This window comes from Schistocerca serialis, chromosome 4 (assembly GCF_023864345.2).
Source record: "Schistocerca serialis cubense isolate TAMUIC-IGC-003099 chromosome 4, iqSchSeri2.2, whole genome shotgun sequence".
NCBI lineage: Eukaryota > Metazoa > Arthropoda > Insecta > Orthoptera > Acrididae > Schistocerca > Schistocerca serialis.
In genome coordinates this window covers 127,539,195-127,566,700 of record NC_064641.1, presented here as the reverse complement: position 1 = coordinate 127,566,700, position 27,506 = coordinate 127,539,195, and the positions used below count along the sequence as shown (strand labels likewise).

Here is a 27,506-nt window from a genome sequence, read left to right as displayed (position 1 = left end):
GATGTGATTTTGAGTTTAGGAGACAGGCAAAATGGCTTCTGGTGCCAAGTCAGTAGGATACTTAAGATGCAAATTGTGTGTGATATTTTTTTTTCCAGAAAACGACAGATGAGGAATGGCCCCCTGCACAAGTATATTGTTGGGATACAAGATTGAGGATTATTTTGTCCACAGTTATAACTGTCTCTTACACATAACCAAGCATTTACTGTCCAATTTTCACTGGGCTCGGTCAATGGTATTTGCATTGTTGCAACTCGTTATAAATTTTTCAGTTAAAATTTCAAGCGACAATCTTATAGTGATGTCTATCTCATCAGCAGTCTTTCAAACTGCACTAACTCTTCACATAATGTTGTGTAGGCCGTGTATCTTCATAAACAAAATTGTGACCCTTTTGAAAAACGCTACTCATTAATAGCACTTAACCTTACTGATATAGTTCGTGGGTTATGCAAATTGAAAACTTTCCACAATTTGCAAAAAAAACTTCACTTTTGTGTGTTCTCTTCAAATGTGTACATTGTCACACAGTTAATGCACCTACTTACTTAAGTGTCTTGTAAATCAACCAGTAACACATAAAGCAGAGTGTGGCAAACAGTAGTTGGTGCCATTAAATGTCCTCAGCATCTGCAGTCCGGTTATAGTAATGAGTTAATTAACCATTTGACAATTTCTTAAAGTACACCTTATATTTAATGCTTGAGCTTATTATTGAACTAGTTGCATTATGAACACTGTTTTCTGAAAAAAATAACTGATATAGTTAACCAATCTTCTAGGCTATTGGGAGGCTTCTGTAATTATATCAGAATTTTTTTTGTGTGTTTTATTTTAAGGATAAAACAGAAAGTTCTGCAAAATTGTTGGAATAAATGAACATATTATCACAGTTCTGTCCCTTAAATGTAAAATTCCAGATACACACCATGGACTCATTCAGTCTGAACATGCAGTAACACCCCCCCCCCACCCCCCACCCCCCAAAAAAAAATCTCTCTCTCTCTCTCTCTCTCTCTCTCTCTCTCTCTCTCTCTCTCTCTCTCTCTCTCTCTGTGTGCCCCCCTCCCCCCTCTTTGGTGTATGTATGTTTTGGAGCATTGCTTACAAAAGACATAATTCTGGATCTACATCCAGACACTATTGTGAAAGGGATAGATCACAGCACATAGAGGAGATATTGAGTGGCAGACAGGCACGACTCCTAACATCTGAGGCGTTGGCCAAAATGCCTTCTAAGGTAGACAACACATGTCTTACACCCTGGTGCTTCACAAAGTTACCCAGTTTTGACTTCCAGCAAAGCTCACATTGGTGTGTTTTTCCTTTGGAAAACACAAACTCTGGACCCAATAAGAATTTTTGTTTTACATATTGTATTATATATTGATATGTATGTGTATTGGTACCGTTGGGCCTTCGTGGCCTGTTCAGGCGGAGATTTTCGTATTATATTAGTCAGAAAGAAACATGATTGTTGTGTCAGGTTAAATACTTATAATCTTGCTGGCTATAGTTAATAAACAAGAAATGTGAGTTATGTGCATAAATGAAGTTAAATGTGACAAATATCTCTGTGGGAGCGTGGCATTATTTGTAGGCCATTTAAAATTATAATGTGTTGTGTGAACTTGTGTTGTTTTTTGTCCTGTTAAGAGTCATAGTGGTAAACTAATAAGTGGGTATTTGTTGAAGGTTCTAGATCCATACAACCCCTTCAAGAACTCTACTGTTGAAGATTTCACTATTGGAACAGAGAGCTGTGATATGCGAAAGTTGGGCTATTGCAATGGTGCATTGAAGTCTGGATCCACGTATAAAGTGAAGATTCGTGCCTTCACGGATGTGGACAAATTTACTGATACTTACTATTCATTTCCAATACAGACAGGTATAGCATAATAATTGTTTTTAGTGTAGTTATTGAGGCAGCAAGTTTTATATTAGAATGTTTGTTATAAGTTAGCATTGTTTTTGTATTCACTTCATTACAATCTGAAGCCTTATAAGAAGGCATTAGTTTCATAACATAAAAAAGATTCTGTATTAATAAAAATAGCCAAATAACGTTACTGAGCTTTTCTGACATTTTCTGAAACAATTTTGTTAAGCCTTAATTTATAAGGTACCACTGAAAGACAAGTTGTGTTAAATTTTCTTTTTGTTTTGTTAAAAATTCCAGATCAAGATAACACACCAGTTGTTGTGGGAACTGTTGTGCCTTTAATATTATTGTTACTGCTTGCAATAACAGTATGGACACTTCGTCGTCAGAAAAGATCGAAGCGAAAAACTGCAGAAAGCAGAGGAAATGATAACTTGTCTATACCTGACAGTATAATTGAAACAAGGTAACTAAATAGTTTTAATTCATACAGATACAGCCAGTATATCATTTTTTAAAAATATTCCCTATATTGTTTTATGTCTACACTATTGACTACAAACGAAACAATATAAAAAATGGTTTAAGTTTCATTCTCTTAAGTGTGTGCTGTTCAAATGCTATTGTTGACGGAGCATGTAAGTTTCACTTCTCTTGTACTATGCTTTGTGCTTTATTCTAAGCCATTAACCCCTATTCTTCCTAACGGTGTTCCAGTACCTTATGAAAAACTATGAAGAAGTTGGGTATAACGTTAGACATATGGCCAATAATGTTGCTATCTGCAAGAAGAGTTCCAATTGCCACTATGTCCTAGTTTTGGAACACATTTCCACAGGATGTGAAATGTAAACTTGTTCAATCGCTCTTTCTGCTGAACCACCACTATTGCAGTGTAGTCCAGTGCTGCACAAGTACTGATAACACTATATGATTAGAACTAACTGTGGGTGCTTGTGTGCACTACATCTGCAACATCTGTTTACTGGACCTTGTTAGTGCGTCATATGCCCAATTGACTGTTTGCAGTGAGATGATTTGTGTCACTACTCTATGCTATATCTACTTCATCAGCTATTCAGTACACATGCACCCTAGTACCTTGTATCAGAGATTAATATGCCTGTCACGCCATCATAGTTGAGACACAATGTCTCTCTTGTCTAATGCCTTAGCTGTGCACATCCAAAAACAAAAACTTTCACAAACTCTTTCTCTATTGCTACTCTCTGACTCTGGACCTTCCAATATGTTCTTCATGTCCTGTGGGGGGCAGAGGTAGATATTGTCAAAGATGTAGAACACAAGAAGCATTGTGTTTATACAAATGCATCGTGTGCACAGTAATGTATGTTGGGCATGTGTAAAGTTCTGGGCACCAGAAACCAAAGAATGAAATAGAAAGAGCAAGCTCGTATTAACTATAAGCATGTTAAATCATTTTTAAATGTGTAAACGTTATGGAATAGCACTTGGATGCAGTTTGGAAGTATTAAAGACAAGCTCTAGGAATGAGTAGCATATGAGAGGGCATTCAAAAGTAACTAGAATTTCTTTCATATGGGTGGAGAGGCAGTAGATGTGAAGTTCTACAAAATGTGTCTACTACACTGTTTCAAGGCACCTGACATATGAGTTCATGCCGAAAAGTAATGCTTTCAAATTGTTTATTCTGTTCTCAATATCAGCTGAGGTATTACGTATTGTGCATAGTACTCGGTCAACTTTCTCCCTTAGCTAAAACTAGCTGCAACCCTCTGCCGCTAGAGAGCTCTGAATTATCCTATGTAACATGGTGATGTGTAATGTAACTATGTCAGTGTGTGAGAAACAGTGTGCTGTAGTTGAGTCTATAACTGCAGAAAATGTGCCTCCACACATGGAGCTAACTCTCCTTCAGCAAGGCAATGCCAGTCAGCATATGAGCTCTATAACAGACCAATGCCTTAGGTTTCATTGTCATTGATCCTCCTCCTTACAGCCACAGCTTGTCCCCATCCAACTTTAATGTTTTCAAAACTTAAAGAACACCTTTGAGGACTTCACTTTGATAGTTATAAAGCAGTGCACGCAGAGGTGATGTACCTCCATCGGCAGCATCAAACATTCTACAATGACAGTATCATCAAACTGTTCTCTCGTTGGAAGAAATGTGTTCATCACCAGGGTGACTGTTGAGGTATAAATATGTGGACATGAAGAATAAGTATGTTGAATGTTAATAAGGTTTACTTTATTTTAAAAGTTTTAAAGAGTTTTCACATAAAAAATTCGAAGGCATTACTTTTCAGCACACTCTAGTATATGGAAGTATCAGTTAGGTTCAAGTACTCATTTTTAATGATCTTATACATGTTAGTGATTTGTATTTTCAGTGCAGGGAACAGAAAAAATCACAGGAAGCTAACAGCAGTGTGTAGGATGATTGCAAGACCACTGACATTCTGTTTTTAGCAAGAAAGTGCCTTATATTGATTGCTGTGTAACTGAGTGTATTGTTTCATTGGAGGATCAACCCTTTGTTTGCCACAATACATGCTATTTCTATTCTGCAATGCCCTGCATTGTTATTTAGTACTTGAAGGTAGTAATGTTTGCTAACATGGTAACTAGGGAAACATTTGTAGTGCACTGTTGCTAATCTCCCACTGGCTCAATTATTGCATGGTCATACTTGTAACACCATATATCATTACTTGTAATACTGAACAATTGAAAATCCAGGATGAAATAATCACAATAATATTCGATGGTCATACCCATAACAACACATCTCATTACTTGTGGTTGCTGAAAGTGCAAAACAGCATTCTTGAAAACAAAATACTCTGTCCATTCTGACACTTCCATGGTTAACTGATGTAATGAGGAATGTAGGAGAGGAACTTAGAAGGATGCCAGTCACTATTGCTTCACAGCCTGAAGGAAAGGATTTGTTGTTGTTCTTGTGTCACCCCTTGTATTTTAGTTGGATTCTATTCCAGCTGTTGAAGTGCTTTATTAATGAATTTCTTGAAAATATTAGTTAGTTGTTTAGAAATCAAAGAACAGTAATCTTACACTTTTCATGTAGCTTCAGGCATTCAAAATTTCTGAAATTATTAAAGATTGTCTATAAATTTATGGTTGGATAGCTATGACATATTCTTACCTCTTAGATCATAATGCGTTGTGTTTATGTGTAGTCTACAAAATGAGGTTTTAATGCTATCATTCTTGCAAATTGTGAGAACTCTGAGAAAATAATCTTGGAAACAAAAAACTAGAATAACAGAAATACAAATATGATGCATAGGAACTGTGTCCATGAATAACGTTTTGTAGGCACTGAGAAAAACAACTCACTGTCTTAAGATTAAAGGAATCTGTGTTTGTGAAAAATAATTGATCAAAATGTACCTTTTCACAACTACTTCAGATCTTCTATTTGTCTTTCATCAGCAGGCCTATCAGACTGGAAAACTTTGCAGAACACTATCGCATCATGTCTGCTGATTCTGATTTCCGATTCTCTGAAGAGTTTGAGGAACTTAAACACATTGGCCGTGACCAGCCATGCAGTGCAGCTGACTTGCCATGCAATCGCCCGAAGAATCGCTTCACCAATATCTTGCCTTATGATCATTCTCGTTTTAAACTGCAACCTGTGGATGATGAAGAAGGTTCTGATTACATAAATGCCAACTACGTGCCTGTAAGTACAACAACAAGAAATTGATTTTTGTTTTCTTTTTCTTTAAAATGTGCATTTCATTTTTCACTGTTTATGAGGAAATAATTATATTTGTTTATTTTCTTTCCTCAGGGTCATAATTCACCAAGAGAATTCTTGGTAACACAAGGACCATTGCATTCCACACGTGATGATTTCTGGCGTATGTGTTGGGAGAGTAATTCACGGGCAATAGTTATGCTGACTCGTTGCATTGAGAAGGGGAGGGAAAAGTGTGACCATTATTGGCCATATGACACGATGCCAGTCTACTATGGAGACATCTCTGTCCAGATTCTGAATGACAGTCATTATCCTGATTGGAGTGTGACTGAGTTTATGATGTGCCGTGTAAGTCTGTGTGTACTAATTGCTGATTGGTTTTCAATTACCGACATGGTATATCTGATAACTGATCTGTACATTGTTTCTTTTCAAGTATTAAATCTAGTCTTCTGTTCCTTAAAAGAAAAAGTTTTTTGAGAATATGATGAGCAAGTTTTTAAACAACAAGCTGTATATAAAGGTATAATTTAGGTATTTTGTCAGTTTTACACAAAGATATAGTTATTTTTTATTTAAATGAAATCAGAAATAGTTTAATGGTCATTGTAATTATGTGTTGGTTTTCACAACTTATAGCAGTTACTTGCTCCAGCACCTTCCATCAAACAAAATACAATCATAATTGTGTAAATATGGATCTTTGCAAGACTAGTGCCCAACATCAAGGGAGGAAGAACTTTCATACTAAATTTTCTCATATACTAGCATTTTAAAGGCCATCTGTCACCTCTTGGCTTATAAGGATAGTAATCATAACCAAATTGAACATATTAATTTTATGTATGCATAGTTAACTGTTTAAATATATTTAAAATTTTATAATTAATTGCTTTACATTGAAGGAAAAAAATTGTGGTAGAGTCAGTCAATCCCGCGCCTACAAATTAATAGCCAGTGCAAGTAACCACTCCCTCATGGATCCATTTTTGCAACTGCTTCTCAAGAACCCATCTTACACTACACTTTCACAATATGTTATTTGCAATTTCAAAGGAAAATACTGACCTGTTACTGTGAGCAACAGAATGCACAGTTGGAAACAGACAGCCGTGTCCCTTCTCTGAGTCGACTGTAGTGTGGATGAACATAATTTCGGCACTCGACACAGGTTCCTAGTTATCGCAGAGATAGTTCTATAAAACTTATTGTAATCCATTTTATTTGCATACCAGCACACATTCGAAAAGAAATGGCATAATTTTAGTGCGAATTCTGGCTTGGATTTGAAGCAAAATGGCATAATTTTAGTACAATATTTGCTGGCACATCACCACATGATAACTGGCTGCCACTGGCCCATACTTTAACATTACTTTATCTGTACTTCACTGTTGGCACTACACATGATGCCAGGTTTCATTCTCCAGGTGTTTGCCAAACCTGAATTCTTCCATTGGATCACCAGAGGATACAGCATGATTCATCACTCCAAATCACTCGTTTCCAGTCATCTACTGTCAGGGGCATCACTCTTAACGCCACCTCAATCACCACTTAGCTTAGATTACAGGAATATGTATCTCATGAGGAGTTGCTCAACTATTGTCCCCATTCTTTTTAACTCCCTATGCACAGTCATTCTTCTGGCTGTACTGTCAGTAGCAATCTGGAACTCATAAGTGATTCCTTCCACCGATCCCATGTGACTTTTTACAACCGCTCTCTGCACTGCTTGATGGCTCCTGTCTGTCGGTGCACGGAGTCTTCCTGGTCCTAGTGTAGCTGTGGTTTCCACTTCACAGTCCATCATCATCATCATCATCATCATCATCATCATCATCATCTTCTTGAACAGTTTCCAGCCCCATGCTAGGTCTGTTTGGAATATAAGGCTCCCCATCTAGTCTTGTTTTCTCACCATCTTTCTTTGTTCACTCTTGTCTAGTCCTCATCTCTTTTTTCAGTGGACTCCTCCTCACCTTTCAGCCATCTATTCCTCAGTTTTCCTCTTTAATGTAAACAAATGTGAGATGCTGGTTACATGTAGAAATAAAAATAGACCAACTAGCAGAATAAGGATTGGCCAAATCACAATGACAAAGTTTGAATATTTCCTGCCATTAAACTTATAATCAGTCACCATTCAGACTTTTGAACAAGGACAGAAAGAACCAGTGTATCATATCCACAAATGCTGATGCTGCACCTAGTAGCCCTATTGAGTCCCCATCATGTTCCCACAGGCAATGCTAGCATCTTCCTCCACCTCCACCCTGCCATCCGTCCTCATCTTCACCTGACATCTCTTCCATACCCCCACCATCTGCCCATCTGCACCAGCTGAATCAGCTGAATAGCTGCTCACCTCAGAAGCAGCTGCAATCGGGTCTTAGTGTGCTGTCTCTCCCTCTATCCCTCCATCTCACTGTGTGTGTGTGTGTGTGTGTGTGTGTGTGTGTGTGTGTGTGTTTGTGCGCGTGCGCGCTGCCCCCCCCCCCCCCCCCCCAATTGTGCCTGTCTGTAATTCAGTGCTCCCCTGATAGGCTAGTAGCAATCTGTCCTTTCTTGTAGTCCACCTTATTCCTTTTGGTTATTATGTTATTGGAAGACTTTTCGCCAGCTGTATGTGATCATAGCTCGTGGCCTAGAGGTGTTTCTACTTGTCATATGCCCTCTTCGGTCTCAGTATTTTATTTTTCCACTAAATTTTCATGTCTTGATTACAGGGTGACGTATCAAGAGTAATAAGGCATTTTCATTTCACAACTTGGCCTGATTTTGGTGTTCCAAGCCCTCCTCAGACACTGGTGCGTTTTGTAAGGGCCTTCAGAGAGCGTGTTGGCCCTGATCAGAGACCAATTGTTGTCCATTGCAGGTATGTATAGTCAGTTACTATGTTTGTTGTATGTGCATCACACTGTAATATTTTGATGGACCTCTTCTCACTTTCTTGTGAGAAGAACGAAATTTAGGAGTCTTCTCTATAATAAATTGCCAAGTTTACTGGTGAGAAGTAAGACTATTCTCGCATATATTTAATTATTCTTTTTTTCCCTTTATAAGAAACTTAACTCCAAAACAGTCACACATTTGAAATAAATACACTATATACATGAAACCATTATATACACTGATACGTAATCCGTTCATTGGATAAATCGTGAGGAAAAATTTCTTTGGTGAGAATGTACGTGGTAATTCAAATGTACGAGGGCAGTTCAATAAGTAATGCAACACATTTTTTTTTCTGAAACAGGGGTTGTTTTATTCAGCATTGAAATACACCAGGTTATTCCCCAATCTTTTAGCTACACAACACTATTTTTCAACGTAATCTCCATTCAATGCTACGGCCTTACGCCACCTTGAAATGAGGGCCTGTATGCCTGCACGGTACCATTCCACTGGTCGATGTCGGAGCCGATATCGTACTGCATCAATAACTTCTTCATCATCCGCGTAGTGCCTCCCACAGATTGCGTCCTTCATTGGGCCAAACATATGGAAATCCGACGGTGCGAGATCGGGGCTGTAGGGTGCATGAGGAAGAACAGTCCACTGAAGTTTTGTGAGCTTCTCTCGGGTGCGAAGACTTGTGTGAGGTCTTGCGTTGTCATGAAGAAGGAGAAGTTCGTTCAGATTTTTGTGCCTACGAACACGCTGAAGTCGTTTCTTCAATTTCTGAAGAGTAGCACAGTACACTTCAGAGTTGATCGTTTGACCATGGGGAAGGACATCGAACAGAATAACCCCTTCAGCGTCCCAGAAGACTGTAACCATGACTTTACCGGCTGAGGGTATGGCTTTAAACTTTTTCTTGGTAGGGGAGTGGGTGTGGCGCCACTCCATTGATTGCCGTTTTGTTTCAGGTTTGAAGTGATGAACCCATGTTTCATCGCCTGTAACAATCTTTGACAAGAAATTGTCACCCTCAGCCACATGACGAGCAAGCAATTCCGCACAGATGGTTCTCCTTTGCTCTTTATGGTGTTCGGTTAGACAACGGGGGACCCAGCGGGAACAAACCTTTGAATATCCCAACTGGTGAACAATTGTGACAGCACTACCAACAGAGATGTCAAGTTGAGCACTGAGTTGTTTGATGGTGATCCGTCGATCATCTCGAACGAGTGTGTTCGCACGCTCCGCCATTGCAGGAGTCACAGCTGTGCACGGCCGGCCCGCACGCGGGAGATCAGACAGTCTTGCTTGACCTTGCGGCGATGATGACACACGCTTTGCCCAACGACTCACTGTGCTTTTGTCCACTGCCAGATCACCATAGACATTCTGCAAGCGCCTATGAATATCTGAGATGCCCTGGTTTTCCGCCAAAAGAAACTCGATCACTGCCCGTTGTTTGCAACGCACATCCGTTACAGACGCCATTTCAACAGCTCCGTACAGCGCTGCCACCTGTCGGAAGTCAATGAAACTATACGAGACGAAGCGGGAATGTTTGAAAATATTCCACAAGAAATTTCCGGTTTTTTCAACCAAAATTGGCCGAGAAAAAAAATGTGTTGCATTACTTATTGAACTGCCCTCGTAATAGTATCTCCAGCCAGAATTATTGTTTACCACCACAAAGGGGTTACATGCAGTCCTTTGGACTTTAAAAAATTAATCACATATTGCAACTTACTTGTTCTTATCTAATCATGAAAATTAAAATTCTTCTGTGCATTTTGTTCATTAGTATAAAATATTCAAGAACAATCATTTGTTTCGACTTACCTGTTTTCTTGGCCTAATTGAATAATACTTTTCATAATTAATTGTTATACAGTATTTAAATGCAAGTACTTTAAACAGGTTGGATATTTATTTCAGTGAGCTATAACCTATGACTCTTCAATATAACTTTTGCATTAGAACTATGCCTTGTAAAAAGATGTGTTCTTGCCAAAGATGACATAAAAATATCAAAGATTATACATAAATTTCAAAGTTACAAAATAAGTTAATTTATTCACTTCTTTTAAAAGTCTGGAAAAAAGTTATGCACTCGGAAGTCACCGAGCGAGGCAGTGCAATGGCTAGCACACTGGACTCGCATTCAGGAGGATGACAGTTCAATCCTGCATCCGGCCATCCTGATTTAGGTTTTCCGTGATTTCCCTAAATTGCTTCAGGCAAATGCCGGGATGATTCCTTTCAAAGGGCACGGCTGACTTCCTTCCCTAATCCAGTGAGGCCGATGACCTCGAAGTTTGGTCTCCTCACCAAATCAACCTCCCCCCCCCCCCCCCCTCACCCCCCTTCCCCCACTCAGAAGTCATAGTCAGAGGTCAGTGAACTTAGTACACATACGCATCACTGGTGGATTTGTAATTGTCTGACAGTGTCCTCCAGAACATATTAGTACTGTTCACATTTAGTGGTGTTACCAGGCCTAATAGAGTATGTAAGTGGCAGAAAAATGTGAGATGTTGAGTGATCACTGTGAACGTTGCAGAGATGCCACATGTGTAATGTGTGGTAGCATTATTAGCACCTGACAGATTGGAAAGGCTCCCATGTGCATTTCCATTTGGCCAGTTGATGGAATCGTACAATATCCATAATTGTGAATCATTCAAATGTGAGTGGCCAATATTGGGCTGCATGGAAACTTAAGGTCAGCCATACTCGTCAACATTCCAGTTAACATCATCTGACCACCACAAGGGATGATTGCTCTACTGTGCACTAAGGACATTTTAATCCCTTCACACCAGTGTCTGCCATCCGAGAACAAGTAATGGACTCCCAGCAACTTTTTGTGTCATCCCACATGATTAGTCGGAGACTAGCAGCTGCCGGGCTAGGGAGTTACCGTCCCATGCGTAGGCTGCTGTTAACACTGCTACACAGATGGCTGTGTTTGGAGTGGTGCTGCGATTGGGAGGGATGGACTACTGATGAGTGGTATCACATTTTGTTCACCAACAAAGTGCAGTTCTGCAGTGCCCCAGATTACCATCATCAATGACAGTGAGCTTTGAAGAGGTCTCATTCGTCCAGTGTTTTGGAGAAATACAGCAATGTTACACATGGTGTTACGGTGTGAGAAGCCATTGGATAAGACTTCAGATCATGGCTGGTTATGACTGAGGGAACTCTGATGGCACAGTTGCACATCTCAGGTATCCAGTGTGCTCATATTTTACCTCTCGTGTGGTGGTATCATGGTGCCAATTTTCATCAGGAAAATGCTCAGTGACAAGTTGTGTGTGTCTCTGTGGACTCCTGCGTGATGCTGAGAAACTCCTCTGGTCAGCAAAATCCGGAGATCTGTCGCCGATACAGTGTGAGGGACCAGGCCCAGTTACAACAGTTGTGGGCCAGATTGTCTCGGAAGAGGATACACCGCCTATGTAACGCCCTTCCCCAGCAAATCAGTGAGTGAATCCAGGCTAGAGGGTGCACAGCGTCATACTGATACACGGGCTCATATTGCCAATTTCTTTATAAATTTGACTCGACTTTGTAATTAGTGCAGTAACATCATATACCCTCTCAACCCATTAAGTTTCATTTGGTTTCCTCCTACCCTTCTTTGTGCTTCTCTTTTTTTGTCTGTCATTGTAGATATATAAAAATTACAATAGTTTTGTGTGTGTGTGTGTGTGTGTGTGTGTGTGTGTGTGTGTGAGAGAGAGAGAGAGAGAGAGAGAGAGAGAGAGAGAGAGAGGGAGAGAGGGGGGTCGGGCAAAGTGTATGAAATGTATTAACATGTTGTAATTTTTGTTTTACTGTTTGATATTTCAGTGCTGGTGTTGGACGTTCCGGTACCTTCATTGCTCTTGATCGACTGTTACAGCAGATTAATGTCTCGGATCATGTTGACATATTTGGTATCGTATGGCAGATGCGAAAGGAGCGTGTCTGGATGGTACAGACTGAACAACAGTATATATGCATTCATCAGTGCCTATTGGCAGTTTTAGAAGGGAAAGAAAATCAGGGACCACTCAGAGAAATACATGATAATCAGGGTTTTGAAGGTAACAGTGTTTTTATTGTCATGTCTTATTCTGCTTGTTTCAAAATAACACTTTCAGTGACAGTTCCACTTATCTTAAATCAATATATTTTGTGTTCCACCTGGTATTACATTGCACTCATTGTACAAAGTTACAGCCAATGACTGATTTTACTTAATGTTGCAGTGATGATCACTTCGTAACTACACTATTATCTCATCATTAAAGGTTGAGCTTATTGAGCTTTGGGACATAATTGGGTAAAGGTGAAAGAGGAGGCAGAAAAGAATGAGAATGTACCAGTGGTAGAGTAAGTTATTCAAGATAGCATGGGCTACTGGCTCCAATGATGCGGATTTATCTAAAATTAGCAGAAATGAAGCCATTATGGAACTTACCAAGACAAATAATTATAAAGTTTTCATTAATTTTTAGAAGCCTTGTTTAGTGCAGAGGTTACACGTGCTCAGTACTGAATGTAGGAATTGTTGAAGTTTAAAAAAAAAAAAAAAAAAAATTGCTTTGTTCTAGACCTCTGTATTATAATCCAACCATCTTTTTATAGCAGATTTCTGTGTAAATAGGGAGAAAGAAACTTGAATTACTGAGTCATTTGTGCTTACGTGCTGCAAATATTAATGGTTTTATAGTCAACGATCTTCCTTCTGCCAGAAAACTTTTATCTTAATTTCGTTATCATTATTTTGTCCTCTACTGCTGTAATCATGTCTCTTCATGTTTTATAGGAGACACCCATATCTAGTAAAATATGTTGTATGTTCCTTCTAGGTAAGAACCAGAGCCTGGATGCATCACTTGACACTTCCGTGGGTGAGAAGGAGAGATGACGGTGGTGGTTGTGCCCTCATGGTGGTGGGGTAATAACTGCTTCACTCTCTTGGCTTGCTGCATGATACAATTTTTGCATGCAGCTGCTAAAAACTGAGTTTGCACATATGTAATGTTCCTTTGGTCTCTTCAGAAAGTTGTAATATAGGGATGTGGTGACAAGGTGATTACGTTCTTCCTTCTGGTCTTCCGATGGTGGTGGTTGTGGTTCCGGTTGTGGTGTTGGTATAACTGCTTCAGATTTCTATTGCATGATTTGCTTTGTAATGGCTACAAAAATATTGTTTGCTCATAATAATTGCTGTCAAGTGAATATGCTGCGGATTTGAGGTCTTCCTTGTTTTCCTTTCACTCACAATGTTTACTGTGATAAACATTGATATTGAGATGGACAAACAGTATCGTTTTCTTACACTTCATTTGACAGACCTGCAATGTGACTGGTATTTGTCAAAAATTAATAACACACACTTATTTTTTCAGTGTAGTCTATTGCAGTTCACCATCAGGTTTTGGTTTCTCATATTAAAGATCTCTTCTTAATGTCTGTTACGAGGCAGGATCATCATTGCAGGTGGGCAGAAAGCTGAAGGAACTATATGTTACATTAATAACATGTGCATTAAAGCCCCCTACCCCAATAAAAATGGAGCCACTATTGAGGTTCAAATCACACTTTGTTTACTTCTGAATTTAAGTGCCGATGCATTTTGTCAGTCAAAATAAGAGCACAATTTAGAATCTGCAAACTGATTGGGTTTGCCATTGTGTCACTTCCCATTTTCTAAATGTGAGGTATTTTGCACCAGTCACATTTATTTTCTTTGCTCAGTTAGTTACTCATGTTTTTTATCCAGTCATCAAAGGACATGCTTCTGAGGAGCTCAAAGATTGAACATAATGCTGGTCCAGAACTTTTTTTTAGAAAGCATTTCATTTTAAATACATGCATATTTATGTTCGTGTATTGTAGAACGTGTCTAAGAGGTTGCAGAACTTGTGTTGAATGTTGTAAATTGGTGGTCATAGTAAGAGGAAAGTGGTTTTTTGAGGGTGGATCAGGAAAGGCTATCATGTGGAAGAAAGGGCGATTGTAAGTCCACATGTTGGAAAGGTCAGGAAAGATTTGAAAATCAAGGATGATACTGTAGGCAAATCGTGGACAGAGGAAATGGAGCAGGAACTAAGATACGGGTAGAAGCAAGGGATAGGAACAGAAAAGGAATGGGAAGATGGCACAGGCAGAAGCAAAAAAATGAAAATACTACTAAATCAAATAGCATACTGAGGATTGGTGGGGGTTCATACAAACTGTGTTGTGGAAGTGTTCACAATTTGAGGGTGGTGATAAAGTTGTTAATAAAGGATAGCATTATAAAATACCATTTATATTCTTGAGAAATTAGACCAAGAAATGATATACTAAAGGTGGTACATGTGTTTTACTATTTGGGTAGTAAAACGATGGGTAGTGGCTGAAATGGAGAGAATATAAAATGCAGATCAGCAATAATAATGTTTCTGAAAAAGAAAATAGTTAACAGCAAATGTAAATTTATATGTTTAGAGGTCTTTTCCTGAAGATGTGTGTCTAGAGTGTAGCCTTGTATGGAAGTGAAACATGATTAGCAGGTTGAGCTAGAGGATAATGGAAGAATGGAGGTATTTGAAACATGGTGCTAGAGAATAATGTAACGAGGGATAAAGAAAACTTACGTCACAACTAGACTAAAAGAAGGGATTGATTGATTCTTTGATTGGACACATTCTGAAGCATCAAGGACTGGCCAGTTTGATAATGGAGGTCTGTGTATGTGTGTGTGGGTGGGGGGGATAAAAATTGTAGAAGAATGTTCGAATGGGTGTAGGTTGCAGTAGCTGTGCAGATATGTAGGTGCTTATACAGGGCAGACTAGTACTAGTGTGGAGAACTGCATCAAACCATACGTCACTCTGAAGTCCACAACAGGAGCAGCAAATGCTTGTCAGTATTTTGAATTAATGCATAAAAGCTGTTTATGAGCATATACCTTGATTTAATTGTGCTTCATTAACATGCGTGGTTGTGGATTTAAATTTCTGCTAATGTATGGCATATTGTCCACTATACTAGTTCACTACAAATTTATTGTATTGTTAAACGTAGGTTGTTATGAGATCCTAATTGCAGACTTCGTCTGCCACTTTGTTTATGAATGACCATTTATTTTCTTCTCCAATTCAAGATAAATATGTGGCATTAGTGCCATACCTGCCTTATAAGTTGTGACTCCAGTACTTCAGTGTAAAATAACCCCCCACCCTCACCCCCTTGAAATTAAGCATTATCACTGTTGAACAAATACGTATAATTTCCACCCAATTCTTGTCTTTGCTTGACTGGGCTCTATTCATATGTAGCATGTTTCAGACAGCTTAACAATATTACTTACTTTTGGTTTAAGGAAGTGTATCAGTGTTCACATCTATCTCGTGTAGAGCATAGATAACTAAATGCAAGTAATTAGTGATTGGTTTTAGCTTCAGTAGTCCTTAATTCTTCATCTTGAAGATCAATAGATGTGCGGCCAGTTGCTCTACTCACACGGGGAAAGCTTAGTATTTTCTGATACTTTTTTTAACCTCCACAGGTCAATATTGTACAATGATTGAGACATTTGACTTAGGAACAAATATGAAATCTCTGTCCAGTCATCCTGGTTCAGCTTTTTCCATGATTTCCATGAATCACTGAGGAAAATTTCTTGGAGATTCCATAAAGTAATCCACAGCTGATTCTTTTCCCATGTTTGGCTAAGTGAAGTTAGTGCCTCTGTCTCAAATAACTTTCAAGGGATTGAATGTTAGATTTAATATACCTTTTTTTTCTCCAATCTCTGTCTCTGAATTTACATATAGGTCTCCTTTCAAAGCATGTTGATGTTTAGCTTTTCTTTGTACTTAAGGAATTTAGAAACAGATTAGTGTAGGACCTTTATCTCAACACACCAATGTAATAGTACTAATCTAATTTGGCACCCTACATGGAGTACCTATTTAATTTCTTCATGCTATGCCTAGCATGTAATGTAAACTGGCTCTGTTATTTTATCTCATGGAGACCTCCCTGATACAGATTTCATTACAAAAATATTTTTTTTTGTCACCTGACATTAAATGCTGCACATTACTTTCTTTATATCATTCACACAGCTGCTTTCCTTTTATATTGATACCTGAATGTGTTTAGTGTAATGTTAACATGTTATGTTTAACAAGCAATTTGTTAATCCATGGACAGTACACAAATTTGTAGATTAAGTGGGTAGTACCACTGAGGCACTCATCATTAAGAATAAAATCTCTTTCTCCATTTATGAGTTACTCATGAAGACCCTGCAGCTCTTGCTCGCTTACTAACATTTAAACTAACAATACACATTTCCAAAAGTCAGTATTGGAAGTACCATCAGAAAGGCTTTGATTCAAAAAATAATATTCACTACTTATTGATACACTGAAGGGAGACCATTTTCCTGGCATCTGTAGCTGAAAGAGCTTCATGCCTACCTGCAGTAAAAATGCATTTTTATGTATACTGATTAAACCAGGCACATAAAAATCTAGAATTTACAATAGCTAATTTTGACAACTGAAACATGAGCCATTTGAAACGTGATTGTATGCAGGTGAATGCCCTACAGATTAAAATATATTCTGGAAACATATACAAGGGAAGTTCAGCAAATAATGCAACATTTTTTTTTCTAAAAGCATATTGGTTTTATTCAAGATTACAGTAACTATATTATTCCCCACTCTTTTAGCTACAAAACCTTGTTTTTATCATAATCTCTACTCAGGGCAACAGTCTTATGCCACCATTGTGGGGAGTTCTGTATGCCCCGTGGTACCACTGTACTGGTCAATATTGGAGCCAATGTCTTGCTTCGTCAATAACCTTCCCATCCTCCACATACTACACCTGCCGAGTGGATCCTTTACTGTGTTAAACAGATGGAAGTTGGAAGGTGTGCGACCCAGGCTGTGGGATGGATGAGGAAGAACAGACCAATGAAGTTTTGTGAGCTCCTCTCTGGTGCACAGACTTGTGGGAGGCCATGTGTGGTCATGGAGAAGAAGTTCGTTTGCCTTTTGTTGGCAATGAAAATGCGGCTGTTGTTTCTTCAGTTTCCTGAGGGTAACACAGTATACTCCCTAGTTGATTGATGCACCATGAGGGAGGACATCAGAAACAGAATAACCGCTTCACAGTCCCAGAAGACAGTTGCTATAAGTTTATCAGCTGAGGTTGCAACTCTGAACCATTTCTTCAGAGGAGAAGTGGTATGGTGCCACTCCACTGATTGCTGTTTTGTTTCCAATTGAAAATGATGAACTCTTGTTTCATTGCCTGTGACAATGTTTGACAAAAAATTGTAACAATCAGCCTAGTAATAATGCACAATCAATGCTGCACAGATGGTCCTGTGTTGCTGATTATGGACTCCTGTTAGGTGTGAGGAACCCAGCTGGCTCGCTCACACCTTTGAGTACCCCAACTTGTGGACAAGTGTGTCAGCAATACCAACAGAAATGTCCAAATTTGCGGTGAGATGTTTGATTGTGATCTGTCAGTTACTTAAATGAGAGTGTCCACACATTCCAACATTGCAGGATTCGCAACTGTGTTGGGTCAGCTGGCACGTGGGAGATAGGACAGATGTGTGTGACCTTGTCATGATGGTGACAGACTCCAAGCACAATGACTTGCTGTGCTTTTGTTCACTGCCAGGTCTCTGTAGAGCTTCTGCAAGCACTTATGAATATCTTCAATGCTCTGGTTTTCTACCAAAAGAAACTGAGTGGCAGCTCTCTCCCTGGAGTACCTCAGCCTTTCTGAAGGCTGCTTGTAGCACTGTCACCTATTGGAGCTGCACGGAACTACAAGGGCTGAAACGAGAATACTCCACCATTTCCTACAGCAAATTCCACATTTTTGCAACCATATTTGGCCAGGGGAAAAAAGTATTGCATTACTTATTCAACGCCCCTTATAAAATGCCCATTCATTATGAAAGTATCTCTTATTGTGTGTTGGAAATTATCTAAAATCTTAATAAGGTGGCTGTATTGGCACCTAACTTGCATTTTGTATGAAAGTTTCTACACTGTCTGATTTCATAGTTTCAAACCATTGATGCAAGTACACACATCTCAATATTAAAAAAAATAGGTAAATAATGATGATAGTAGAATAATCAGAATAAAATGTCACTGAAATGTAGCAACCTGAAGATGGGTCACAGATTTGTCTACATCTACATCGATACTCTGCAAGCCTAAGTACGTGCGTCGTGGAGGGTACCCTGTACCAGTTCTAGTCATTTCCCTTCCTATTCCACTCACACACACACACACACACACACACACAGGGAAAAGTGACTGTTTATATGCCTCTGTATGAGCCCTTATTTCTCATAACTTATCTTCGTGCTCCTTAAGCGTAATGGATGTTGGCGGCAGTAGAATCGTTTGGCAGTCAGCTTCAGATGGCGGTTCTCTAAAGTTTATCAGTAGAAAAGAACATCACCTTCCCTCCAGGGATTCCCATCTCAGTTTCCAAAGCATCTCCATAACAGTTATGTGTTGTTCAAACCTACCAGTAACAAATCTAACAGCCTACCTCTGAATTACTTTGATGTCTTCATTCAATCCGACCTGGTACAGATCCCAAACACTTGAGCACTACTCATAAATAAGTCACACCATTGTCATACGTGCAGTTCCTTTTACAGGTGAACCACTCTTTCCTAAAAGTCTCCCAATAAACCAAAGTCTCTCACATGCTCATTCCATTTCATATCACTTTGCTACATTATGCCCAGATATTTAAATGACTTGATTGCGTCAAACAGGATGCTAGTAATACTATATCTGAACATTAAATGTTTGTTCTCCCTACTCATCCACATTAACTTAATTTTTTCCTAATTTATAGATAGATACCTGCCATTCATTACACCAGTTAGAAATTGCGCCTAAGTCACCTTGTATCTTCCTACAGCCGCTCACCATCAACATCTTACCATACACCACAGCATCATCAGCAAAGAACTGCAGATTACTGCCCACCCCCTCTGCCAGATTATTTATGTATAAGGAGAACAACAGTGGTCTTATTGCACTTACCTGGGGCAATGATACCCTTTCCTCTGATAAACACTCACCGTCAAGGGCACTGGGCTCTATTACTTAAGAAGGCTTGAAGCCATTCACATATCTGTGAACTTATTCCATATGCTTGTACTGTAATTAACAGCCTGTAGTGGGGCACTGTGTCAAATGCTTTCTGGAAATCTAGAGATATGGACTCTGCCCGTTACCCTTCATCCATAGTTTGCAGTATATCACGTGAGAAAAGAGCAAACTGAGTTTCGCAAGAGTGATGCTTCCTAAAACCATGATGATTTGTGGACATAAGCTTCTCAGTTTGAAGGAAGTGTAATATGTTTGAACTATGTTCAAGGATCTGTAGCAACCTTAAGTTAATGATATTGGTCTTTAATTTTGCGCGTTTGTATTGGTCTTTAATTTTGCTGGTCTATTCTTTTACCCTTATTATATACAGGAGTCAAGTGCACTTTTTTCATCACTTAGGACTTAGTGCTGGACAAGAAATTCATGTTTCTCTATGCCCGGGATGCTTATTACTATGTCGTCCATACGGGAGCCTGTCTGAGGGTCACAATGGTGTGTTTGTATGATTCTCCTGTGTGAATTATTTGTTTAATGCGAAATTTAAAATTTTGGCCGTCATCTTGCTATCTTCAACTGCCACACTAGACTGGTCAACAAGGGACTGAATGGAAGTCTTAGATCCACTTAGCTATTTTACATAGGATAAGAATTTTCTCCGGTTTTCTTGCATATCTTTGGCTAAGGTGTGACGGTGATAGTTGTATGCTTCACACACACAAATCTTTTCACAGATGCATGCATCTGTACTAACCTTAGCTTGTCATCATTTATGCGTTCTCTTTTGAATAGTGTGTGAAGCCTCTGCAAATCACATTTAAGTGCCTGGCAGAGGGGTCATCGAACCTTATTCACAATTCTCTATTATTCCAATCTCGTATAGCGGGCGGAAAGAATGAACACTTATATCTTTCCGTATGATCTCTGATTTCCCTTATTTTATTGTGGTGATCGTTCCTCCCTATGTAGGTCGGTGTCAACAAAATATTTTCACATTCGGAGGAGAAAGTTGGTGGTTGGAATTTTGTGAGAAGATTCCATCCCAAGGAAAAATGACTTTCTTTTAATGATGTCCAGCCCAAATCCTGTATCATTTCTGTGACACTGTCTCCCATATTTCGCGATAATACAAAATGTGCTGCCTCAGCATCATCATTATTAAACCATTATGAATCTTTTCCCTTCTTTATCCACATATTAGCCAGGTAACTCTCCAGACCACGATTTAGGATGTGCTTAAACTCTGCCCACAATTCTTCTACATCCATCTTACTGAGACTTAAGTGATGCCAATTCACTATCTAAGTGAGATGCTAATAAATGCTTATCTGCTCTATCTAGCAGAAACACTCTCCTAGTCTTCTTGATTGATTTATTAACTTTTGTAATCATAGTTGCTAGAATGACATCATGATCACCAATCCCCATTCTTATACTGACATTATTGATAAGGTTAGGCATATTTGTAGCTGCAAGGTGTGAGGTATTTCCATTGTGTGTGGGCTGCCGAGCTAGCTGCTCAAGACAGTTTTCAGAAAACGTGTTCAAAAGTACTTTGTGGGACTATCTATCTGCAGCTCCTGCAGTGAATCCATATACATCCCAGTCTATACTCAGTAGGTGAAAGTCACATCCATCTAGCAGGTGAAAGTCGCATCCACCTAGCATAATCTGGGTTTTTATGCGGTATTGACTGGAGACTTTCTTTGATGACTGTAGACCTGTCACAGAGGAATCAGGTGACTGGTAAAAATGTCCAGTAATTAACTTGGTTTCAGCTACACCTGTTATAAGTGACCAGGTAACTTCACTATCATACTCAACTTTGACAACAATAGAGACAATATTTCCTACGGCCTCTAATCCGTCTTTCTCATATACGTTCATGACTTGCTAAATATCTCAGAGCTTTCTACTTCGGGTTTCAGCCAGATCTCAGTCCCAACAATTATTTGAGTGCGAGAACTTTTGTGGAGGGCAGTAAATTCAAGGACTTTATCATGAATACTTCAACTGTTTTCTGAAAAAAAATTTGTGTCGAAGTGTCTTCATTCTGAATGCTAGCTGACTTCTCTTGCTGCTTATCGTCTGCCGGGTGTTCATCAGAGCACCTCATACTACCGTCTAGCCTAAAAAAAAGCTTTCCTCTCTTCAGCCCATGTTCTTGCTAGGCTACACATAAACCATGCTCCAAATTATATCACTCATCTTGAAAAAACCACACTTTTTTAATCCGCTCAGAAATCAGTCTATAAATAGTGCATTTAAAGTTACAAAGATTTGTAGAACAAAATTTAAGTGCTTATAATTAGTAATTCCTCATGTTCTTTATCACTGTTGATGATTTGAGTCTTCCTGCGTTTTCAGCCAGATGTTCACATCTACTGAGCACTGTACCTCATGAAAGTACATCACCGGCGTGCTAGTCAGATTCGATCATTAGGCTGAAAACCCAAGAAAGCTCAAGTGTATTTACATCACTGGTATGAAACTAGAATTGTATCTACAAAGTGCAGAAAATGCCTGTGTTTGCTATGTGCACAATAAAGAACAGCAAAAATGGAACAATTTTTACCTGGAGGAATAAACAGATGTTATTACATCTGAACTTTTTATTTTATTTTATTTTATTTTATGTTATTTTTTTATTTTTATTTTTATTTTTATTTTTTTTTTTTTTTTTTTGAAGGCATATTAGTTTGCACATGCAGATAAAAACTAATTTCTGATGTTACATCAGTGGCAGAGATAGGAACATAAACGAGAAAATTCAAACAACATGTTGGAAGAACAATACTGGAAGACAACAGGTATATAAAGTTTTAAACAGCTGCAGGGAATAAGTGCTCAACCAACTCCAGGCTTTTATGGAGGTGTACTTAGTCATTCACTCTGTCCCTTCTGTAATTAAAAGAGAAAATTAAACATTATAGTGTCTCCACTGCATAGTGTATAGTGACTTGAAGAATAGAGAGGTGCCAGCGAATGATAAATAGAAAGCGAAAGGCAAGACTGAGAGGATATTGTAAACACATTGTGGGGATGTGAGAAAGGGTTAGTGTTTCAGGCTATACAAATGCGAAGTACTACTTAAGTGTTCTGCAGCAAGTGCCCATCTGTTAATTTCTCTATTGTAAGAAATCAGATAGACCATACAGTGACACATAAACTAAGGTTCCTGGTGTGGGATTGTGAGGGACTTGAAGATTATAGTGCAATAAATTATGATAAAATTTATAATTTTCCATGTTCTTGAGTAAAATAATTATGAATGTGACAGCAGCAGTTGATTGATATTGGGTTTGTGTGAGAGTCAACTGCAATAAAATGTCAGTCACTAATCATAGCAGTTAAATAAGTGTTAAATCAGTTCAAATTCAGCAGAATGTTGGTGTAAAATATTCTCCCTTTCACATGCACTATCATTGGAATGGAAGGCCAACTGCAGATGTGGTAACCACTAAAAAAGAAACTGTCAAAGTATTTTGATGATGGGATGGTCATATGATTCACGTAGATTGAACTTATTCTCTGGCACATTATTGCCTTCTTTTTTCATAGTTGCTCTGTCAAAATTTGGTATGCATTAAACAGCACTGCATGTACTTGTGTTGTTGTGTTTCGTTTCTTCATTCAGTATTATCTTTTGTCATTCACTTTCTTGTCAGAAAAATAATGATAGCCACTGGAGGTGAGAAGCATTTTCTGTGAGCATTCTTTATTGACAGTGAACAATAAATAGATATGCTTAGCACTATATTAACACTGTTCGGAAAACAGAAAATAATTCTGTATTTAAGCAAATGGTAGGTAATTTTCCTTCCAATTATTTAGGGGTATTGTTGGCCAAATGGGTATGTTGAAAATAAATTTTTCCTCTGCAGTAGCATAGTGTGCACTGATTTGAAAATTAGTGGCAGATTAAAACTGTCTGCTAGAACCGGAACTTGAACCTTGGACCTTTGCCTTTCACAGGCAAGTGTCCTACTGCCTGAGCTATCCAAGCACTACCCCTAACCCAGGCTCACAGCTTTACTTCCACCAGTTCCTCATTTCCTACGTTTCAAACTTAACTCCTGTAATTGTGGTATTAGCATTCCTGAAAGAAAGGATATTGCAGATATGTGGCTTGGCCACAGCCCGGGGCTTATTTTCCAGTATGAAGTTTCACTCTGCAGTGTAGTGTGCACTGATTTGAAACTTCATGGAAGGTCAGTGATGAGGTACTGGTGGAAGTAAAGCTGTGAGAACAGGTCACGGGTTATGCTTGGATGGCTCAGCCTGTAGAGCACTTGCACACAAAAGGTAAAGGTCCCAGGTTCGAGTCGTGGTCCGGCAGCACTTTTAATACGTTTAAAATGTGTATGTGTCACATTACAAATGCAAAGGTCTGGGGGTTCAATGCCCAGAATTTTTTGTCTATCGTGTATCACCTCTTTAACCCCGACAATGATTTTTTTTAATGTGAAAAATGCGCATTGCAATTTGGTTCGAAATCCGTGTCAAACTGTGAGGCCCTTAGAGCTGGTCGAACAGGTCAGTACAAAGGTCAGAGGGAAGGCAAGGGTGTAGGACATTTCCTAGTAAAGCACTTTGATGTTCAAACCAGGCTTTTGTTTGAGGAGAACTTTATATTTTTTTTTAATATGGAGTTTTCTCCTACTCTGTATTATGTCAATACATGTAATGCAGAACTGTCTAAAGAAAATAGTGTACATGGTACATATATTTTACATTGAGAACAATAAAATAAGACGTAGATCAAGAACAAATGGAAAAGTAATCTGTCAACAAATTTGAAAAAATGTAATACCAAAACTGATCATAAAATAAAACAATTATTTCTTGTCCCAGTGTGTTGTTGCAAAGTGTGCTCTGAAACAGGATATTGTATATTGCCAATATAGACCATTCGTCTGTGTCATTCATCTTCACCAAAGCCTTTGAAGGAGTCATGCGGACTGTTTCTACATAAAACATTTCTTTCCATACATCTTAGACATCCGTGCTAGAAGTGTGTATGTAGGTCAGCATATTCCAGCCTGGTGGTAAATTGCAACTTTCTGAGGGAGAACAACAAAAAGGCCATGAGTGTGGTTTTGTTTAATAAGTCACCACCACCATCATATTAAAGCCATTTAATATCTACTGCTGGATAAAGGTCTCCTTTAGACTTGTCATTTTACTGCAGTTGTTGGCAGTACACACCCTTGCTGCTCCTGCACATTTTTTAACGTGTTATGCAAATTGTCCAGTCTGTCACCATCTTGGTTTTTTTATATTTCTCAGAACATAACAAAGAACTGCCTTTGGTCATCTACCATCCATCTGCCTGGGTATGTGTCATTCTCAGCTCCATTACGTTTTTGTTACGGTCATTATTACTCCTTCCGCTCCTGTCTGTTTCCTGATCTATTTGTTTACTTTGCAGTCCCTTCTAGTATTTCCCAAACCAAATTGGTTGCTAAACATCTTCATTTTTTAATGTTTTGATGTTAAAAGGTAGTGTCTCACTACCATAAGTCAAAGTTGCTAATACACGTTGACTGCATACTTTCCATTTCAGACATGATGTAAGCAATATTTTGAAACCATGCTTAGGTTACTAACTGCACTCTGGCCATATTTACACACTTCTGATAGTTTCTTTTGCTGTCCTACCAATAGTGGTAGTCACTGTTTTTCATCAAGAACAACATCTGACAGCAACTATTATCCTCATTTGAAATGTCAGCAAATAAATGCCTGACAGAAGAGCAATTATTGAATGAGAGAATATTTTCAGATTGTCAGACTTAAGTCAAAAAACAATTTTTTTTTTAATCTGGGAAGAAAACATACTAAAAAGAGATATGGATACAACAGAACTGGCATTGAAATGCCTGTGACCAACAACATTTCTTTGTATCACAAGAAATATTGGTTCTGTTGTTCTCATGTTACAGGTGTGGAAGTAGACGTTCAACTTGGGGTCAATGAAAACAAAAGAAAATAGCCAAATGAGCTTGCAACATTATGTAAGATTTGCATTGAACAGTACCAACCAGATATAAGAAAAAAAGTTGAGTCAAATATTTTGTGAAATGGTTTGTCAAAAGTAAGAAATGAAATAGATTAGAGAAACATGTGATGCTTCTCATTTGTTGTATATTATATCGAGCATCATTCAGAGGTGTGTCACATGTTTCTTTAATCTGTTTTATTTTTTCCTTTTAGACATCTCATGTCACAACCCCCCCCCCCTCCCCTGTCCTCTCTCTCTCTCTCTCTCTCTCTCTCTCTCTCTCTCTCTCTCTCTCTCTCTCTCTCACAATGTATCTATTTTATTTTCAAATTTTGTTCAGAAAGCAAGATATTTTGACAACTCATTTGTTTCCCTAGCGTCTTCTGTTCTCAAAATATCCTGGATCTAGTACTTGATTCAAAGGAAGCAATTGTGAGAGTTAGAAACCACACAAATGTAACATTTTATGTGCAAAATAGAAGTAGTGAACGTTTTGGTATTTAATTTGCCTAGTTAGCAGCAGCTGTTCATGAAATATTTTGATTATCCCTCAGATCACTAATTAAGTTTTTGTTAATTGCTGTTTTTTTTTTTACCACAGACAAAATTTTCCCTCAAATCGCTGATTAATTTTTTTAAATTCCTGTGATTATTTTAAGCAAATAATCTCTTTCCTGTTAGTCAGTATCTTACTCCATTTGTCCATTTCCCACACTTTGTTTGGCTGTGACATTTCATACAAAAACCCTTTATGTAATTTATAGGGTGTCTTGTTTTCACTCCTCTCAAACATTTGATTAAAAAAGGAAAAAGCAGCGGAACATAAAGTGCATGTCTACCTAATGTATGAAGTTTTGTTTTGAGTGCACATATACAATGTTGCACAGGAGCACAAAATACTCCGACAAATAACTTGAAAGTGGACAATATGATTTTAAATACCTCTAGATTTGCAGAGGACCACATAATTATTAGCTGATTGTGTGGTATCTGCAATAAGCATTGAATAAACTAAAAACTTCAGTTGTCAGTTGCATTGTGGACTCCAAAATACAATTATTTTTATTTTTGTTTCACCTCACAAGGCCTTCATGTCCAGTACCCTTTCGTTGTAGCCAGCTACGTATGCTACTATGCGGGTGTTTTGTCGATGGACCAAAGTCAAAGGGCAGTACACAGCTCATGCCGACAAGGATACATTATTGATTGACCTCATATTTTGAGGAGGAAAAAGCACATGTGCAGAGGAGGAAAATGCACAAGTGCAAGATATCAGCCATAGGAGTTTATCCCGCATGGAAATTTGAGCCGTAACTCTGATAGTATGTAGGTATAACCTTATGAAAGTACAGCTTTTAAACTTTCAAGCACACCGGTGGTTTTTCGTTGGCTCCACTCCACTGCAGCTGCTTAATGCCAGACCATGAAATGCAGTACATGACGTGACGACTGGAGTCCTCCTATTCACACGGTGTTGAAGACAAGGAAAGAGGATGGGCGAGATGGACACATCCACCAAATGTATTATGAACCTTGTTCGAGAAAGCACGTTATTCTGTGCAAAAAGTAGGTCAAATATATTTTAGCTGTAATACTGTCAGCTTTAAAATCCAAAGAAAATAACACACAGCAGTGGTATTAATAATGAAAGAGTGCTTCACTGCTTCTTTACTGACACACTCATTTGTTTCATTCATTTACACTGCATTTGCAAATGGCAACATAAAAGTGTCTGGGATAAGCTACAGGATAGAAACCACTCACTTTGACATAATGAACAAAGCATATTACCAAAGTGTTTCTCACACCACCTGCTCACTGCATTGTACAGTACTTCACAGT

At 38.5% G+C, this 27,506-nt stretch overlaps 1 protein-coding gene across 3 annotated transcripts in view; it reads left to right on the top strand.

Annotated features, from left to right (window-relative positions):
* Positions 1-27,506, top strand: part of LOC126475006 (tyrosine-protein phosphatase 10D) — a 338,696-nt gene that overhangs the window by 301,744 nt on the left and 9,446 nt on the right. The window contains exons 23-29 of one of the 3 annotated variants that reach the window (XM_050102546.1): positions 1,699-1,894; positions 2,186-2,354; positions 5,333-5,582; positions 5,694-5,951; positions 8,333-8,481; positions 12,360-12,595; positions 13,364-13,452. In XM_050102546.1, the coding sequence (XP_049958503.1) occupies positions 1,699-1,894; positions 2,186-2,354; positions 5,333-5,582; positions 5,694-5,951; positions 8,333-8,481; positions 12,360-12,595; positions 13,364-13,422 (1,317 nt within the window). In that variant the 3' untranslated portion in view covers positions 13,423-13,452. Of the gene's footprint in view, positions 1-1,698; positions 1,895-2,185; positions 2,355-5,329; positions 5,583-5,693; positions 5,952-8,332; positions 8,482-12,359; positions 12,596-13,363; positions 13,453-27,506 lie in introns of all 3 variants that reach the window. The other 2 variants (XM_050102545.1, XM_050102547.1) reach the window with 2 other exon arrangements.